Raw genomic sequence first — 17,379 nt, forward strand, 5'->3', positions numbered from 1 at the left:
GCTTGGGGCCATGGCGTGCCTCCCATGTCTGGTATGAGGTTACCACAATAGTACGTGCACTCTCGAGCCCGCCTTTGAAGATCTCGTGCTTTTTTGTCAGCTTGTCTTTGATATAGCTTCCCACCTGGCGGCGGGCATCACCATAGTAGAGCAACACCTGAAATTCCTCAGTTATCGACATTATCTCGTCCATCCACTGGTCGATGAGATGGGGTGGGACAATAATAATCACAGGACGGCCCTCTGGAGGCTCTGTCTTGTCTTGCTCAGCTGCAGCATGTTTGTGCTTAAATTTGTTTAGTTGCTATATTGTGTCAGCTGCAAAAGCCTTCTGCCGATCTCTGGAAGAATACTCACATGCAAGAGGAATGCAACGGCCTCCCAAGTCTTACCAACGCCGACAACATCAGCAATGATGGCGCCACGCAGCAAATCGAGTCTCATGATTTCAGCCACACGATTGATGCAGACCGGCTGCCAAAATTTCAGCTCTTGCCCGCGCTGCATGCCCTTTATTCGGGGGTTCGCCTTATCAACAATACCCAGGTTCCTGCAGGCCTCCTCGTGATTATCGAATTGGTACTCCTGGGCGTCTAGCCACTTTTCATGCATCGAGATCCTCTCATAATCCTCCAATGTTGGTTGGATGAGCAGATCATTTGCATCTGTACTGGTATCAAACGACCACTGGAGATTCTCTGCGGTCTGGTATGCGCTTGACTCGAAAACGCGGTTGTCCAGCATTTTCCTCATATCCACTGCTTTCTTGACGCGCTTGGGTTTTCTTGGTGTGGTATCACTGACATCATCAGTTTCCACACTTTCAGCACTCTCAGCAGTCGCGACCATCTCCTCTGCCTGTGCTATGGTTTGAGGGCCTGATAACTGCAGGGCGGCTTCTATGCGAGCATAGGCCCAAAACGGATCTTTAAGATCAAAGGTCTCCGACTGCCGTTTGAGGATCAGCCTTTGTCGGTCACTCAACGGCTCGTGCTCCCAGACTTGGGTCCGTGGTTGCTGTGCCCCCAACGGACCCGGGAACTCATCTTCGGTTGTGTCTGCAAGTGATGACAGCGATGATTCTCCATCTGACTCTGGTTCTTGTACCTCCTTCGGGTCCGCCTTGCTCTTAGCTGCGGAATCAGCCCCTGCCTTGGCCGCTTGCTGCGCCCTAGTGTTGTGCACTTTGATGGATTTGTACTCTATCATTTTTTTTGATCACTGGAGTCAGCTGTGAAAGCCTTTTCCAGAATGCTCCCGAATTCTTACCTGGCAGGGTCTCCCCGAAAATCGCCTTTCCGCCACTTGGCTTATTTATTTGCGACGGGCTATGCATCTGTATGAGAATGTTCTTCAAAGTCCATATTGCCGTGTCCATGATGTTCTCAGGGAGGTTCTTCTGAAAGAACACTCCCCCCCGTCTGTGCGTGTTTTCCGATCTCACATTATGGACGAAGTATGCGAGGTGTTCGTTAAGATCCCATCCGGTTTTCTCGACATGGCGACGGCTGTATTTCGCGACGCCCCGTGCTTCTCCTTTAATTATTAGCTCCTGGATCCGGGCCAGCCCGGCTCCGCGCTTCTGCTTAGCAGTCGGGTTTTTCGCCAGATAGTCCCAAAGTTCTAGCCAGTACGGTTTGACTAAGTCTGACACTAACCACTCCCTCCAGTCGTCTTCGGAATTGAGTTTCAGTAACTCCAGCAGTCCCCTTTTGCCTTTCTTGGCCAGCTCCTGTGCCGCTGTCACCTCTGCTGTATTGTTGCTTGCAGAGGAGGGTTCTAAGCTGTGTTTGTTACCTATTTCTTCCATATTAGTACTGTCTCCTTGCGTCGTCTGCAAAAGCATTTCAGCTCACCTCTCGACCAATGGATGACTGTTTCTTCGGGCGTTTCGGGCGTTTCTGCCATTTTGATGCTGGTAGCCTTCTCCATGACGGTCTAGTTGTGAAGAAGAAGTGTAAAGGAGAGAGATAGTAAAAGATTGAGAGAGAGGGAGGGAGGAAGTGACAGAAACAACTTAAGAGAGTGATGTAGAGAAGAGAAAGAGTGAGAGAATGAGAAGAGAGAAAGATGTAATATATATAAGAAGAGAGTGAAGTAACAGTGAATTGATAGTAAATTGACAGTGAATTGACAGTAAGGTAACAGTGATTCAGTGAATAACCTGTGGAGAACTTACTTACTATAAAAAAAAAGAAATAGTAATATAATTATTTGTAGATAGATTAGAAATAGAAAAGTAATAAGCTTTTAATAATAATAAATAATTATAAAATAAGCTTCAAACAGTTACTTTCTTGTTGTTTTCTTAAATATAGTTTCAAAATAGTGTAATAACTATTATATACAGTATAATAGGGATGCTTACTATTTATTTTAGTCAGCAACTATTAGGAACTGTTATGCAACTGGTCACAACTAGCCACAACTGGCCACAACTGGCCACAACCTCGCGGTAACTTCCGCCAGCGGCCTACTATGAAGTTCAGGGTACTGGTTTAAAATTAAAACACACAAATAAGTATCTAGATCAGTACCTTTACTGATAGCATAACATCCAGTAAGTACAAGCATTGTGGTAACTGATGTACTTGCATGTTATACAAGGACTTGTAGTATTCGCTACAAGCCTGTTCAAGGAAATAGTCATAGAACCATATACACCGAGATGTGCAACTCACACTACCTGGTTTTTTCTAATACCATCCCGCAAGTTATGGCTCAGTGGAATACTCATATGACATAAATGATCTACAACATATGTCTCTGCATGGGGTAATCATGAAGCTGCTAATGATGTACATTGTTTATCACTATATGGGGTAATCGTCAAGCTGCATCCCATCTGGCATCGAAAACACGCATTGATTGGTAACCTCAGTTAAAGTGGCCCGCGCGATTCATTATCCCTGCGATAAGGACGCAGTGGGGTATCCACATATCCACACTATTTATTACTCGCATGTTGGCTACATTGATCTCCATCTACTGTGTACATAATTTCCGCCTCTAATGCACGGTTGTAGTGTGTAGTCTTAAAATGTTACGATTATCCTTATAATGTCAAACATGAAGCATCCTGTCATCAAATTGGCCGGATGGTGTAGTTGGTTATCACGTATCGTTAACACCGATAAGGTCCTGGGATCGAGCCCCAGTCTGGTCATTTTTTTGCCTATTAAATTTTTGGCCGAGTATTTTAAATCTAGGGAAAATATGAATATACTGGTTAGAATCACAGCTCAATTGCTCTGTCACTTGATGAGCAAAGCTTTCTTTTTGCCCGCGCATCTTAGTTCCCGTTATGGACCAACTGCTCATCATTTGTATTCCCTCATTCTCTTAGACAATGGGATACAAGGGGTTTGGGGGAGGCCACATAATTGTCATATTTTGCTATTTGACTTACTTTCATTTTTTTCCCTTTGACTTTTGCCCTCTCGAATTTCCCCGATATTCAATTGTAAGATCACAAATTCGACTTTTACTATGCCTCAGTTAAAATACCGTTCAAGATACACTTCTATCATGAACAGCAACTTACAGACCGAAGACCCAGGTGAGGACAAGATAGGTGAGAAATAATCTGAGGCCTGAGCATTCGAATGCAGACCTGCACCGTATGCATTTGCTCGCCTCGCCCTATGTCTGTTCATACCCCGCTGGGCACTTTCTACTGTTTCCACTTGGACCGAATCTCCTACTAGTAGGGATTCGACACTCTTTTGCATTTACAATTATAGTAATAGATAATTCTCAGAGTAGTACACACAATTGAAAGCACAAGCGAGCGTGCTATTTCCCAAAGTATATAGTATAATATATCTGGATTATATACTGCCACATGTTAGATATGACACAACCCGGCGTCCTCCTTCAGGAACCGAAATATTGCCCCCATTAGGCATGCCATATTAGCTAATAGGCGATCTTACATGCCGCAAGTGATTCCAGCCCCGGTACCTCTATGCTCAATCCTGCAGCAGTCACGATGTCGGACGCTGACTCCGATTCTATAGCGTCTGGGACTATGATGGTTATGGGTAAAACCATGCCATCCTACCCTTTTTCTAAAATAGATTATCCCAATCTGCACCTACACGCTCGGATGCCATGGCTTGTTCTGCTCCATCTCCGTTCCATTTGATGGCTCCTCTTGCATGGCTAGCTGATAGAGGACCCACACTGCTGTACAACAACAGCCAATATAGTAGAGTGCTCTGGGCGACCATCTTTCCGCTACCCACGTGGTGTACGCAAGATAGAGGAAGTGATAGTAGACGATATAGAGATACAGCTTACCCGATGTAACGAGAAAGGGTTAAGGGAGTCAAGAGAACAGGGCGGATTATGGCCCCCGAGCATAGGAAGGTAAGCTCTGGGATGTGAAAAAACTACCAGGGTTCAGCAGCTCTAGTATTTAAAAAACCTCACGGTCCTAGAAAAGACAGTAGCCTTCTAAAATGTCCTCTGCAGGCAGCCACCTACTGCTGATGTCCATGCCACTTGAGGTAATTCCACATGATGGCAGTAACGGTAATAAAAGCGACTATCTCCTCATTGAAGGGACCTTCAGATCTCTGTCTGAACCCCGGTATGCTGTTTCCGAGCCTTTAATAGAAGCATCAAGATATCTGCAAGTTCCCAACAAAGACATTATCATCATACCAACGCTATGAGAGACCGCGTCAAACTTAAGGCTAACGCCTTGAATTATTGTCTTTTCTGCTTTGAAACCAAACAGTCTTGGTATTGCTTTCACCACCTCGAAAACCTACTTCAGAGGATTTGTTTGTTGGTATCATTCTCATTGCCCCCAGAAGCAACTGCGATCGATAGCGCAGCCGCCGAAAGGCAACTTCCAGCAAAACTGCCACTCGAGAAAAAGCAAGCGACATCGAGTCATCCGCAATATTGTCACTAAAAGATTTCGGTGGCATCCTACTTTCTCTCGACAGAATGCCGTCCCTCCCGTGAGAGTTCCTCCGCTCCATAGAGGGAACAGTAGGTGAGTGGTCTTTCATCGTCCTAGATTCTTTGTCACAGGAATTGAGCATTCCCCTGTGGAGCATCTCCTTGCCCATCAAAAGGCACTGAAAACTGCTGTGTCCAGAGATACCCCTACCATCATCACGGCAGGTATGGCAAGCCGAGCCGTAATATTGTTTGTGAATTCAGTTAGTCATCCATCCAACCGGATTGATCCGGCACAGAAGTGAATAAGGGCTGCCACGCGAAAAGTCGCGAGAGAGGGGGGAACCAAAAAAAAAAGAGTAAAAATGGTACTCCAGGAGAAATCCCAAAACCATGAAAAACCAAAAAAGAAATGACCAGACTGGGGCTCGATCCCAGGACCTTATCGGTGTTAACGATACGTGATAACCAACTACACCATCCGGCCTACTTGTTGAAAAACGCCTCTGCTTTTGATTACATAATCTAAGGCTATTTGGAAGAGGTTCGATCGCCGTCATCGTGATGTATGGCAATCGGAAAATTAAGGTTGTTGGATCTCTGTAGTTGCTATCTTATTGTTCGCGGAAATCGGGATCGCGGACGACCGTGACACAATGAGTAATAATATATTTCCTGGTCCTGGGTTAGATTTTGATGCATAATACGGGGTATTCTGCAGAATAATCTGCCCATCTTGCTTCAACTCGACCGTGGGTTGGTTTGGTTCCGAAACTCAATAATAATATGTACTTAAGTGGGTGGTTCGGGATAAAGCGGTGCGCCAAGGAATCATGGAGATGACTGGGATAGCATAAATTGGCTGACTGCAGAATTATGCCGACAAAAGAAACAGCCGTAGCTTCAGGAAGACATACCGCGCATTGTTAAATAAAATCCCCATTAAGCTCGTTTTTTTTCTATATATAACTAGGCAGACAAGGTTTTGGACCAAGGGTAGTACTCCGTAATAATATGAATGCAATCTGGTGGGCATTTTTGGCTGAAAGTTTTGTCTCCGGGACATTCAACACTTTGTTCATCTGACATTATGGAACTGGTGTGATAATCAACTTGAGCAAGCCGCTCTGTGTTTTGTGTGCTGAATCTACTGGATTCGGTGATGACATTGTATGTCTTTGCTATATTGGTGGTGCAGGATGTGAGAATACCCGTGGCTTCGAGTATTGGAGTTGATATATATATCCTGTCGGACAAAGAGAACAAACTTGAAGCAGTACTATAATAAACACAACCCTTTTTCAACACAGAATGGATTGTAAAATGATACATCCAGGAGTGCTGATACTGGAATTTGTTTTTTCCTTATGAAAGAACAAAAGAAGGACTTAATGCAGTGGTCCAATAGTATAGCAAGCATGCCGGCGCGGCAAGATGTCGAAGTAGGCTTGTCTAGCTCCATGTTGATGTTGGGCACAGTTGTTGCTGATAATATAGCATTAAAATGAGGCATGTTTCAACAAATTGGCCGGATGGTGTAGTTGGTTATCACGTATCGTTAACACCGATAAGGTCCTGGGATCGAGCCCCAGTCTGGTCATTTTTTGTTTCCCGTTCATCCTGGACCCACAAGTCCAGTAGTGGCCGGCAACGGTCTCTGTTGGTACGGAGTGGATTTGGATGTAATGGACATCTTTTTTTTTGAGCTTCACTACAGACAACTTGATTTTAAACAAACCCCAATCATTGTCTCTACCACCCCGATCACCTTGAAAATGGCGTAGGCTGATGGTGGTAGACGGCCATGGCTAGGTGTTCGGTGTCACTTTCCCCTCCATGGAGGCATAGTCAGCAAGATATAATTTACTACATCCGTGACTTTCATAATCAGAAGTTGTCCATACTTCAAATAGAAAGGCAGCAGCTGCTATAAACAGATCTACAGGCTATACGAGAGACAGAGATTCACCAAGCCCCAAAAAAATGCATAGAACATCATGAAACGAGAGAAGTATAGATCAAAGAGACCAAGTAGAGTCAAAGAGAAAAGAGCAACAGAGGGAGCCATATAATAGGGCTTGGGATATTTGACATATATATATGCCTGGGAAAATGATAGTATATCAACTACAATTCAAGTAGACATGCCAAAGATGCGGGATCTATAAATTTCTTGGGCTCTTTTGAACCCTGATCTGTTACTTTCCGGATTTTTGTTTAAGACTCTTATATTTTAAGTACTCTAGTAAATATATCTTAATATTTAGAAGTCTCTCTTTTACCCGCAGTAATTCAACATTTTTATCTTCATCTTAAAGAGAAAGTAATTCAAGCTAATTCTCCCTGTTTATATCTAAATGCATATAGTATATTATAGCTTGACTAATTCCTGATATAGATCCTGTATCCTTTTTATCAGACCCGGCATTAGCTGTTATATAGACTTTGCTATTATTAATTATTTTCATTACTTCTTCTACTTATCAGTTGTCAGCTAGCGCGCAATATATTTGACAGCCGCGGCGAGTTGGACAGTATCCTCTTCGGGCACCTTCATGCTCTCCGCCGCCTCTTTGGCCGCGACGTCGGTCTTCTCATTGCCCTTTATACCCTCGTGGCCAGGCACCCAGTGGAAGTAGGGCTCGATACCCATCGTCCTCAGCTGCTCCACTGCCTTAACACTGGAACGAAGGCGGATCTGATGGATATTTGGCATGTTCGGCACCGGGGGCTTCACGGGTCGATTGACTTGGTAGGCCTGAAGATACAATACATTAGAAGATGACGAGTTACTCTCGGATGAGAAGTTAACCTTCACTGGACGCGGGTCTACTGGACGATCTCCAATTGGCTCAGACTCAGTCCGATGTCTCTGTACTCGCCGCCTCGCTGTCCTCTCTACTGGCTGCGATGGTACTGGTGGTGATTGGGATCAATCAGAAAAGCACATTATGAAAGGTGTGTCTTAAACAGAAGCGCAAGAGTGGTACAAATGTCTAAGAAAAATGCAAGGCAAAGCGGATGGGAATAGACTTACACGCTGCCCTTTTGCTCGGTATTAATACCTCTGTAGCCCATGTCCATCCATGTAAAAGCAGTGGGATGATCCAAAAATAACACAGAAAACTCCGATTAGAATATAGGGTATAATACCCGCGCGATAACCTTGTAAAAAGTGCTCGTCCTATTGGAAAGGTCGACAGACTGGCTGTGAGGTCCTGAGATCGAGTGTCACCCAAAGAACGGGCGGTTGATAAACCCGTATGACAGGGCTTCACTAGTTTCATGACTGATTGGAAGAATGTCCAAATCCATGACACAGTCTCGGCGGCAAGTGTCATTCCTGGGGCATCCAATGCTGGCCTGAGACTTAAAGGGCGGTTAGAAGCCGACCTTGACAGTGAATTGATCGCTTATTTTAGATTTCTGTTCCCCGCTCACCCGCCCAACTTTGAACATGCCTGCTTAATCATTATTACACTCCAACCCTCCATTTTTGCTATGTTATCATGAAAGCCAAAGCTTGAGAGCCTAGAGACCCAGGATCAGGCTGTCAAAGATCTAAACGTAACTACGCGCTCACCAGCAGAGAGAGAGTCCAGCCATGGGAGCTACGCATATCAAACCGCCGGAATCACCGAGTACAGTGATAGAAAGATTTTTCACATCCTTGAAGATTATCTCCATCCAAACACAGAATTGTCACTTGAATCAACAATCCAATCGATTCTGCCGCTTATACCAGACCATACTTTGTCAACAAAGGTTTACGATGTTGGTGAGGTTATTCTGGAACTTGCACAGCAGATACCATACCATCGCCCGTCTCATATCAAACTTGCCCGAGCTTTCGCGCTCGCCTAAGCTTACAAGTGGACCGGGTACAGATGTATGTTAAGTTTGAAGATCCAATATAATTTTCTGTCAGCAGACACAGTAATACAGGGATTATATATACGCTGCCAGAGTTTCAAGGAATCTCTAACAGAATCATGCACTGGTCAGCCAGCGCATTGAACTTGTTCGAGATATCCATAGCCTAACTGACATCATGAGCGTAGGTCCAGGTGAAGAGGAACCTGAAGAATGGCCAAATATGAATGCGTTATTTGCCCACGAGGGCTCCACCCACATTAGACGCCATTACCCCGACTTCGCCATCTGGACAATGCGCGATGCATTCGAGGAAAGGCCCGAGCCCGGGGATTCCTCATTCGAGGGCATGAAGGATCAACATATTATTGCTGCCGCTCAGTACATTCTTTGGGATGGACAAGAGCTTTTCAAACACATTATTTGCCCTGACCCACATCAGGATATGCAGGGCTGGCAGCCCGGACTGTTATACTTTGGTGACCACTCGTTCTCCTTGCAGGGGTGGCAATTCTGGAAAAAATGGTTTCAAGCCGGCTGCAGAAGAAAGCAGTGGCATGGGCGAAGAATGCAGGCAGGTCGCCAGGAAGGCGGAAATTTTGATGGATGCATTCGAGAGAAGTATGATATTTTAGAGGAGACTTTTTATGATGTATCGTATTCTGAAAGGGTTGTTAGCATTGGTATGCACTCTCATGATGTTCGCTCCGTGAACTATTTATTTTATCTTTTGTCCATTCACCTATCATGTTGGCCAACGATACAATACTTACTTCAACAACATTACTTAGGGGAGCCAGATCTCTCTCCGGCCAGCTTTCCATGGTCCACCTCTCGATCAACCACACTTTTTCGATCTCAGAGTTAAACCTGGCGTATAAAGCATTAAAGGGAGGAGTTTTTCAACAAATTGGCCGGATGGTGTAGTTGGTTATCACGTATCGTTAACACCGATAAGGTCCTGGGATCGAGCCCCAGTCTGGTCATTGTTTTTGAATTTTCTCTTTTTGCTCCCGAAGCTTCTAGCGTGCGAATTCCTTCTAAGGTATTCATTCCGGTGGTAGTTGGGGCAGACATCGTCTTTCTTTCTTATCTGCGCCCGATGGTGGCTGGCTCGATGTATGCAGGTAGCTCTAGCTCTAATCCTTCCCTGCCAGCACTACGGATATCCAGGCCAGCCTTGCCAGCCTCGCGGCACTTATTTTGCTAATGTCCGGAGCCTCTTTCGCATTGTACCAAGGGGGATCCGCCGTAGAAACGGAATAGCAGAATGACTCTCTCTACCAGAACGCCAGCACGAAAAAAACCGACGAGTGGACTGAGTAACCCCTACTACTTAGATATGGGGATCGGCCTCTTGAGTGACCCTCACCAAAAGTTCAGCACTCTTCTTACAACCCTTCAGAAATAGTCGGATAAACGGCGCCCAGAGGAATCCGACCGGATCGCCATAAGCATTAGGCTTCGGTCTGTCTGCCGACCCACTGGAACTCAGCTAGCGGTCAAATCTAGACCCCTGAAGCCCGGATAAGATAAACAAGCGGACAAAGAACGCCGTGATTAAAGAAGGCTGTCTCCAGATTAGCCCATCCGTGCATCCGCGATGGAATCACAGCTATCAACCCAACGGCTAATCACCCCGGTTCCAACGCCCACTTCCCCGACCATGACATCCCGAGGACGTCAACCTATGCAGCTAGAATGGAACTATTGACTGTCTAATGCAAGCGACGACCCCCCCGGCGGTAATTCCACGGGCCTAGTGGAACGGCCTCAGGACCCGAGAGCCCCAAGCCCGCGCTATCAAATGCAATCACGCCCGTCGGCTACGGTGGGTGGCAGCGTCGTCAGTCCACATGGAGGTTCGTGAATCCTTCCACGACAGTAAGTACACATGGCACACTCCCGACCAATCCTGCCAAGGAACTTATCATGCCCGTGGGCAGCCTTAGGCGGGGTAATGGAACTATCACAACGCCATTCTGGAAGCCGCCTCTCAGAGGGGGGATGATACCGCCTTGCGTCTGCAGGATATCAATAGTTCCTGCACGTCCTTATCAGGTGGGGGCCAGCTGAACAGGTAGTACAGGCCTCGGAGATTTATGGCGCGTGATTATCGGAGCGCTGTGCGAGTATGAGGGCGGCTAGAAGGAGGGGGGGGGGGGGGTTGGATGCATGGATGAATGGGTGGGCGAAATGCTGGATAGAAGATGGGACTGAATACGAGGAAAACTCAGAGCCGAGGCGGTGTTGGTTATGAGTATACCTATGTTGGAAAATGATGATGTTGCTATTAGGATATTTCAACCGTTGCTGGAGTCAGCCTTGGAGGGTCTTCGATGTGACCTGGGATGGAGGATGTGCTTCGTACTGGGTACCTGGCCTGACCTGAACCGAGCTAATTGATGCTAAAATGATTTAGTCCACCAGTCAGCTTCCATGCACGGTGCTCAACCTGCATAAGTGCCTGCACGAGCCCATTACACAGCACACCGCGGGCGCTTAATGTTATTTATATCGATCCGCCCATTGGGTTCCACCCCCCCGGATTCCGGCCTGCGGCATTGACTGGCCGGCGTGCGCTCCGAGCCGGGTGATTTCCTATCCTTAGAAATCCCAAAATAGACCAAGGAGGGGGTGGTACAGCACTAATTTACAGAGTGTTGATCAAAAAGATTTGGTGTCATTCCATCACCAGGCTTACCCCTCTTTTGGAGTCTGACTTGGGCCGATGAAAGATTTATTACCACCATCTTTCCTTCCGACGAGGCACCTTTCCCCTCCGTGTTTCTCACCATCACAACTGCCAGCATCTCTGGGGTTTAGTGGTTTGACCACAGCCATTTTGGTTTCTTCTATTGTTGATCAGATATTCTTCTCACCCCTATACTTACCACCATGGGTGTCATGCGTCTGCCTCGCCCCACGGGCGTCTATGTGCCGAGCTCCCCCACTCGCAGTCTCACAAGCGAGATCATCTCTTCTCCTCTGTCTCCTACGTTCAACTTCGATTCAGAGACATTGACTCCTTCCATACTTCCCGCGCTTGAATACATTTCTTTGAAGTTGGAGCAAAAGATGATGCACGTCACTCTCCTCGTCGGTCGTGGGAAGCCCTACCCGACAGGGAAACCGTCCGACCTCATTGTCATTCCAATCACCCCCCTGGATGCAACGGCTTGGCGGATTATGTACCGCACAGTAGCCAAGGGGGCCAGCAAATTCTCTCTGGGCCAAAGCTGGACCGATGCCCTCAACCGCAGCCAGTACGAGCGTCAAGCCCACGACTACCTGATCCAGCAGTCGATCATGCAAAACGAAGTGATCTTCAGCCGGGAAGGCCTGACTCTGTTGAACTTGGATCGCATCTACACCTTCAAGCGCAGACTATGCATCCTCTCCCAGCGAGGAACATTCCCCGAAGAATCATACATCTCATCCTGCGCACAACTCCTCCACCGCACCATCCAAGACTTCCATGGCCGTCCATTCAGCAGGGCCTTCTTCCACCGCGTCTATGAGCAGCTAAATGTACCCGACGACCTTCTGACCCGGGTGGCCACCTCTTTCCAGAAGGAATACAAGCAAGAGGGTATCATCGTCCCTCCTCGACCAAAGGCTGAGCATTCTCTTCGGAAGTCACCGCTTCGCGCGGCGCGGGCAGCTCGTCGCCAGAACCCTCCTCCGACGAGATACATGATGCCGACCAAACGCGGACCGAAGACCCCACTGTCCGCATCGGATGTCACCCCTATCACTCGGAATGAGTGGAATATGCTCAAAACCGACTTGCCCACGGCAAAGGCGACCGTGACGAAATGGACTCCGTCACCCACTGTCATGGCTGCGGCGTGAACGACTAGTTTTATCGCTTGGTTGATGTCAAGCGGTGACAAAATTTCCCCGAAAGGTCCCACGGGCCTGGCACAATGCACGGCTATTGCAAACAATCTCGCAATCGGAATGCCCTCACATTTTGAAACTTCAGGGTAAGGCTGACTGGCAACCAACATGATACACCGGATATGCTAACCGACACGATCAGGTCCCAGCTCCCAACCTCGGAATGCTGAACACCCCACCCTTCATCGGACCCGCCAGCCATAGCCGGTTGAGTGGAGTTATCCGAGCGATGTCGGCAAATTGGCCAACTGGGCGTAGTGACCACTCGCTAGGGGGGCATGGCTCTATGGGAACGACCCACGGGGTTGAAAAAAATCGGGAATGGGTATCTCCCAATTGGCCTGTCATTCTGACAGACCAAAAAGACCACTCGGCTGAAAAGGTGTCCAGACACCTAAGTAGGCATGATACTGAATGATACTGAATGATACTGGGTTTGACATATTGGATTGGAAGGAGGGCTTGGCCCAGTGGTGGCCTTGGATTCCGCCGCTCCGTTGATCTAATCTCGGCCTGTTACTATTATCCTATCCCTCGGCTACTTCTGTATTATATTATATATATTTTATTTTTATCTAATTTTATATCCATATATTCTACCTGCTTGTGCAGCAGTATTATAGAATCAGATCTTTATTATCTTATCTTACTAATCATCACCTAGATTACCAGGGTTGATACAAGTAGAGGAGAGTTGTTGGAGGGGCGTTGGAGTTGCGTCGGCGCCCTCCGCTTGCAGATAACGGGGAGTCACGTGGAGCTGGCGTCACTGTTTGCTTCGCTGCACCGCTGCAACACTCCTGCAAGGAAGAAGAGAACATGTCGAGCTGATCTCAGACGGCCTCCGAATGCAGGTTTTTGCATCTTTTTTTTTTTAGTTACTCGCATGGCAAGAAAAATCTCCAGAAGCATCAACATCCCCCAACCCCGGGCCTCCCCGACGCCCGAATCCTGCAATGCAACAAGACCCTGTGGGGAAGCGAGAAGATCCACTTCAACCGTCGACCGATCAGCCTTCAGATACGTAACAAATTTCTCAGGTCCGGTCTCCAAGGTAGTCGACTCGGATCCATGGATATTGGCGTTGATAATTCGACCGTCTAAATTTCTTATCGCATGCCCGCGTTATCAACTTTTCCCCTCCCTCCACACCCGACGCCGCTATTTGGGAGATTGACGGCGCACACACTCATTGGAGATAAATCCGCCATTCGATCCTGGGTCATCCGTGGACAGTGGAAGGCCGAGTTGGGAAACAAAATCGAGATAGATACAGGATAGACTGCCATACCCCTCAACCATGCGGGACTCAACCCCTCCCAACTCCGATCCGGCCCAGGACCCGACGGGGAACGACCACAATGACGCCCCGAAAAGCAAATGGAGGCTCAAGACGTTCATCAAAAAGGCAGAAAAATCCCATGGTAGCTTGCCGGGGATTAAGAAGGTTCCTCTACCGGCTATTGCCATTATCTTGTTCATTGCATTTGTCAATGTCGTGGTGTGGATTGCTGCAGGAATTGTGCTTGTATGTTCATTGTCAGAATACTTTCCAATCTTGTGGTTACCTTGATCATTAGGTCCGTGGCCTGACTGACAGTTTTCTTCAGAGCTATTACCCGTATGTATTTCTTGTGATATAAAACCAAGGGCCCCTCCTAGGTGGCTGACCTCCTCTAGATCTTTAGTGTCCAATGCCGTGCTTTCTTACACTCTCGGGTTGAGACATGCGTTTGACGCGGACCATATCTCGGTAGGCGATTGATATTTGTATTAAGAAGCTGTCCTGATTGATTTCCTTAGGCCATCGACTTGATGACCCGAAGATTGATTGCAACGGGCCAAAAGCCCGTCACTGTGGGAACATTCTTCTCTCTAGGACATTCGACGTAAGTTTCTGAACCATGCAACGAGATTCGCTGTTAAGACCTACCAGAATTGTGATCATCACGTCAATCGTCGTCGCAGCCACGGCTGCGGCCATCTCCGATCGCTTTGACAGTTTCAGCACCATCGGTGGTATCATCGGCACCTCAGTCAGCGCCGCTTTCTTGATCTTACTGGGGCTTATGAATGCGTATATATTGTATAAGCTCTATAAGCAGATGCAGAAGGTGCTGCATCTTCCGGAAGGCCATGAAGATGAGATCTGGAAGATCGAGGGAGGCGGCGTGCTGTTCTCGGTGCTAAAACGCATGTTCAAGCTGATTGATAGGTGAGACAGCCCGCTAGCGTACAAACCAGAAGCACCATACTGATAAAACCACAGACCCTGGAAAATGTATCCGCTCGGAATCCTCTTTGGCCTTGGCTTTGACACGTCCTCTGAGATTGCACTCCTTGGAATTTCTTCTGTCGAGGCTGCAAAGGGCACCGACTTTTGGATCATCCTGATCTTTCCTGTCCTTTTTACGGGTAAGTTGACGGTCCAAGACATGTAGTGCATCTTCCCAGTCAGCTAACGCTCATGCAGCGGGAATGTGCCTCCTTGACACGACTGATGGAGCACTAATGCTCTCTCTCTACGTTCAACCTGCGACCAACTTTCTCCCACCCAAAGATGACACATCATCCACAGCACTCCTTATGGACGATCAGGAGGTTGAGCCATCAAAAAACCACCGCGACCCCGTGGCGTTTCTCTACTACTCCATCGTCTTGACATGCCTGACAGTGATGGTGGCCATAGTCATCGGCGTTATCCAGGTGCTCACTCTGGTTTTGAATGTTGCCAGCCCCACGGGCAAGTTTTGGGATGGCGTGCAGGTGGCCGGAGACTACTATGACGCCATTGGTGGTGGCATCTGCGGCTGCTTCATTATCATCGGCAGCCTCAGCGTGGTTGCATATAAACCCTGGAGAAGATGGATTGCCAGAAGGCATGGCAGAACGATTGTCACGGATGTTGAAGGCTATCGCGACGAGCCTCCTGCAGCGAGACCAGATACGCCGATATTGGACGAGGAAAGCACCACCGCGCCTACGGTCAGTTATGGCGCTGCTGCGGGTAAGGGGAGTACGTCTCTTACGGTAGAACCTGTGGACGGGCCCTCACGATAAGCTGAAGCTATTTGAGGCGTTGCTTATCTACACCGCTGATTGTGCCAAAGGGTATTCTTGAAGATATAACGATGGACGGATGCAGCTTAGCATTTACGAATATACGCTGGGTAGCCCTTGATATTTCGATGATATACAAAAGTTTGGGCTTTCTTTCCAGCAAGTATGTGGACTTAAAAGATAGACAGATCAATGTTAGCCTTTTTGCTGTATTTATCGGATAACCTTTGTGTTGATGAAGTAATATGCTGCTTTGCTTCTACAGTCTTGCGCCCGATCGCAACGTCGGGAAATCCCGCGACTACCGGAAAACGCCGGCTAGATGAGGGGTCCTCCCCTCCATTGGCTGGCTGCCTCAGGCAGAACAGGAGTAGAGTGACGTCAGTGCGACTCGCGCGAACTTGCCAACATCAATAGTTTGAAGGATATTAAGTTCGTCCAAATGAGGGGAATATAGACTGAAAATGCATGGAATCTGACAATATGGACCTAAATATCACGTCATTTCCACTCATGCAAAACGAACACGAGTTGAAACCATTCCTGTCACAATTGACCCGTCCAAGCCTTACAGGATCGCCTTGTGCAGATTGGCCCCGTATTAGTATTCCTCCCACCTAACTTCACCAAGTTAGACCAAGAAAGTCTCCCAATTATATAACTGCAAGCCTTCCTGCTCCAGTTGAATTGTAAGGACACGTAGCATCTCCAACTTAAAAGAACCAGGCCTGCTTGTCCTCAAGTTTCACATCTCCATCCAACTTCCAAAACACCTACCCCAACCTACCTACTGTACCTACCTACTACCTATATACCACCACCATCATGCCTCACACATTCTACGACGGAACAATCCCGGTAGTCCAATCCCTCCTCCAGACCTTATCCCACATCCTACACCAAGCCGAGCAACGCCCCGACGCCAACAAACTGCTCGAGGCCCGTCTCCACGAGGACATGTACCCACTGACCGACCAAATCCGCATCGCGACGCAATTCTCCGAGAACCTCGTCGCCCGACTGACTGGTCGCGACCCGGTGGCCTTCGGCGGCAGCCCCGCGTCGTTTGCGGAATCTTACGAGCGTATTGAGACGGTGCAGAAAGCGCTCCGCGAGGCCGACAAGGACGTCGTCAACCAGCGCAGCGAGATAGCGGAGACTACGCAGCTGGGCCCCAAGATCGAGGTGCAGATGGCCGGTGCTGCATATGCTCATACTGTTGTCTTGCCCAATATCTACTTCCATCTTACCACTGCGTATGGCATTTTGCGGAAGGAGGGGGTTCCGCTGGGGAAGGGGGACTACTATGCTGGGTTCTTTCCTCAGTAAAGGATGGGCATCGGGTTATGGGTTATTTATACTAGGATATGCGTCAACCAGATATTGATATTGGGTTGGTTGCTGGTTCATGTTCATTCATGTTCATGACCAGAACACGTGTCGGCTCGTGTCGGCGACTCGGCGGCCCGTGGCTTGGCGTCGGCATCCTCCTTTGGTCTGTACATAATAAGTAACTCTCTGACGTCGTTCCATCGCAGTCTTGACTTTGGCGGGGAGGGCACCCGTGGATGACGCCGTGCAATTGATATTTCGGAGTGAAAACCTCTGCAGCCTTCCTGTTTGCTCGTA

General features: G+C 47.8%; 6 protein-coding genes and 4 non-coding genes across 10 annotated transcripts; 7 read left to right on the forward strand and 3 right to left on the reverse strand.

Annotated features, from left to right (window-relative positions):
* Nucleotides 1-2,240, reverse strand: BO70DRAFT_344665 (uncharacterized protein; the record flags this gene model as incomplete). The annotated part of the gene is made up of 3 exons (XM_025541466.1): nucleotides 1,270-2,240; nucleotides 354-665; nucleotides 1-270 (listed from the first exon to the last, which is right to left on the reverse strand). Coding segments are annotated over exons 1-3 (1,159 nt in total), but the record flags the coding sequence as incomplete, so codon positions are not given.
* Nucleotides 2,241-3,092: 852 nt separating this feature from the next.
* BO70DRAFT_t284 lies at nucleotides 3,093-3,166 on the forward strand. The gene has a single exon. It is a non-coding gene; the product is annotated as a tRNA-Val (tRNA).
* A 2,161-nt stretch (nucleotides 3,167-5,327) lies between these two features.
* On the reverse strand, nucleotides 5,328-5,401 carry BO70DRAFT_t287. The gene has a single exon. It is a non-coding gene; the product is annotated as a tRNA-Val (tRNA).
* Nucleotides 5,402-6,440: 1,039 nt separating this feature from the next.
* On the forward strand, nucleotides 6,441-6,514 carry BO70DRAFT_t285. Its single transcript has one exon. It is a non-coding gene; the product is annotated as a tRNA-Val (tRNA).
* Nucleotides 6,515-7,408: 894 nt separating this feature from the next.
* Nucleotides 7,409-7,992, reverse strand: BO70DRAFT_400221 (uncharacterized protein; the record flags this gene model as incomplete). The annotated part of the gene is made up of 3 exons (XM_025546905.1): nucleotides 7,409-7,731; nucleotides 7,793-7,830; nucleotides 7,952-7,992. 3 exons carry the CDS (start codon nucleotides 7,990-7,992, stop codon nucleotides 7,409-7,411), a joined length of 402 nt encoding a protein of 133 aa, XP_025395300.1.
* Nucleotides 7,993-8,977: 985 nt separating this feature from the next.
* Nucleotides 8,978-9,319, forward strand: BO70DRAFT_255339 (DUF3632 domain-containing protein; the record flags this gene model as incomplete). The annotated part of the gene is made up of 1 exon (XM_025538840.1): nucleotides 8,978-9,319. A coding segment is annotated over one exon (342 nt), but the record flags the coding sequence as incomplete, so codon positions are not given.
* A 380-nt stretch (nucleotides 9,320-9,699) lies between these two features.
* BO70DRAFT_t286 lies at nucleotides 9,700-9,773 on the forward strand. The gene has a single exon. It is a non-coding gene; the product is annotated as a tRNA-Val (tRNA).
* Nucleotides 9,774-11,514: 1,741 nt separating this feature from the next.
* BO70DRAFT_365974 (uncharacterized protein) lies at nucleotides 11,515-12,959 on the forward strand. Its single transcript, XM_025544207.1, has one exon. The coding sequence runs from the start codon at nucleotides 11,686-11,688 to the stop codon at nucleotides 12,640-12,642; it is 957 nt and encodes a 318-aa protein (XP_025395302.1). The 5' UTR covers nucleotides 11,515-11,685; the 3' UTR covers nucleotides 12,643-12,959.
* A 563-nt stretch (nucleotides 12,960-13,522) lies between these two features.
* Nucleotides 13,523-15,938, forward strand: BO70DRAFT_365976 (HoxN/HupN/NixA family nickel/cobalt transporter). Its single transcript, XM_025544208.1, has 7 exons — nucleotides 13,523-14,218; nucleotides 14,301-14,311; nucleotides 14,371-14,443; nucleotides 14,494-14,579; nucleotides 14,627-14,905; nucleotides 14,960-15,105; nucleotides 15,164-15,938. Exons 1-7 carry the CDS (start codon nucleotides 13,991-13,993, stop codon nucleotides 15,748-15,750), a joined length of 1,410 nt encoding a protein of 469 aa, XP_025395303.1. The 5' UTR covers nucleotides 13,523-13,990; the 3' UTR covers nucleotides 15,751-15,938.
* A 487-nt stretch (nucleotides 15,939-16,425) lies between these two features.
* BO70DRAFT_150828 (DUF1993 domain-containing protein) lies at nucleotides 16,426-17,286 on the forward strand. Its single transcript, XM_025538206.1, has one exon. It carries the CDS (start codon nucleotides 16,576-16,578, stop codon nucleotides 17,077-17,079), a length of 504 nt encoding a protein of 167 aa, XP_025395304.1. The 5' UTR covers nucleotides 16,426-16,575; the 3' UTR covers nucleotides 17,080-17,286.
* Nucleotides 17,287-17,379: the final 93 nt, after the last annotated feature.

Source organism: Aspergillus heteromorphus (genome assembly GCF_003184545.1).
Source record: "Aspergillus heteromorphus CBS 117.55 chromosome Unknown BO70scaffold_35, whole genome shotgun sequence".
NCBI classification, from domain to species: Eukaryota; Fungi; Ascomycota; class Eurotiomycetes; order Eurotiales; family Aspergillaceae; genus Aspergillus; species Aspergillus heteromorphus.

Bases quoted from the DNA above. Each gene is read 5' to 3' on its own strand.
- BO70DRAFT_150828 (XM_025538206.1), top strand. From the start codon at position 16,576: ATGCCTCACACATTCTACGACGGAACAATCCCGGTAGTCCAATCCCTC.
- BO70DRAFT_365976 (XM_025544208.1), top strand. From the start codon at position 13,991: ATGCGGGACTCAACCCCTCCCAACTCCGATCCGGCCCAGGACCCGACG. The intron at 14,444-14,493 runs GTAGGCGATTGA...TGATTTCCTTAG, and splicing joins TTGACGCGGACCATATCTCG to GCCATCGACTTGATGACCCG. The intron at 14,906-14,959 runs GTGAGACAGCCC...ATAAAACCACAG, and splicing joins ATGTTCAAGCTGATTGATAG to ACCCTGGAAAATGTATCCGC.
- BO70DRAFT_365974 (XM_025544207.1), top strand. From the start codon at position 11,686: ATGGGTGTCATGCGTCTGCCTCGCCCCACGGGCGTCTATGTGCCGAGC.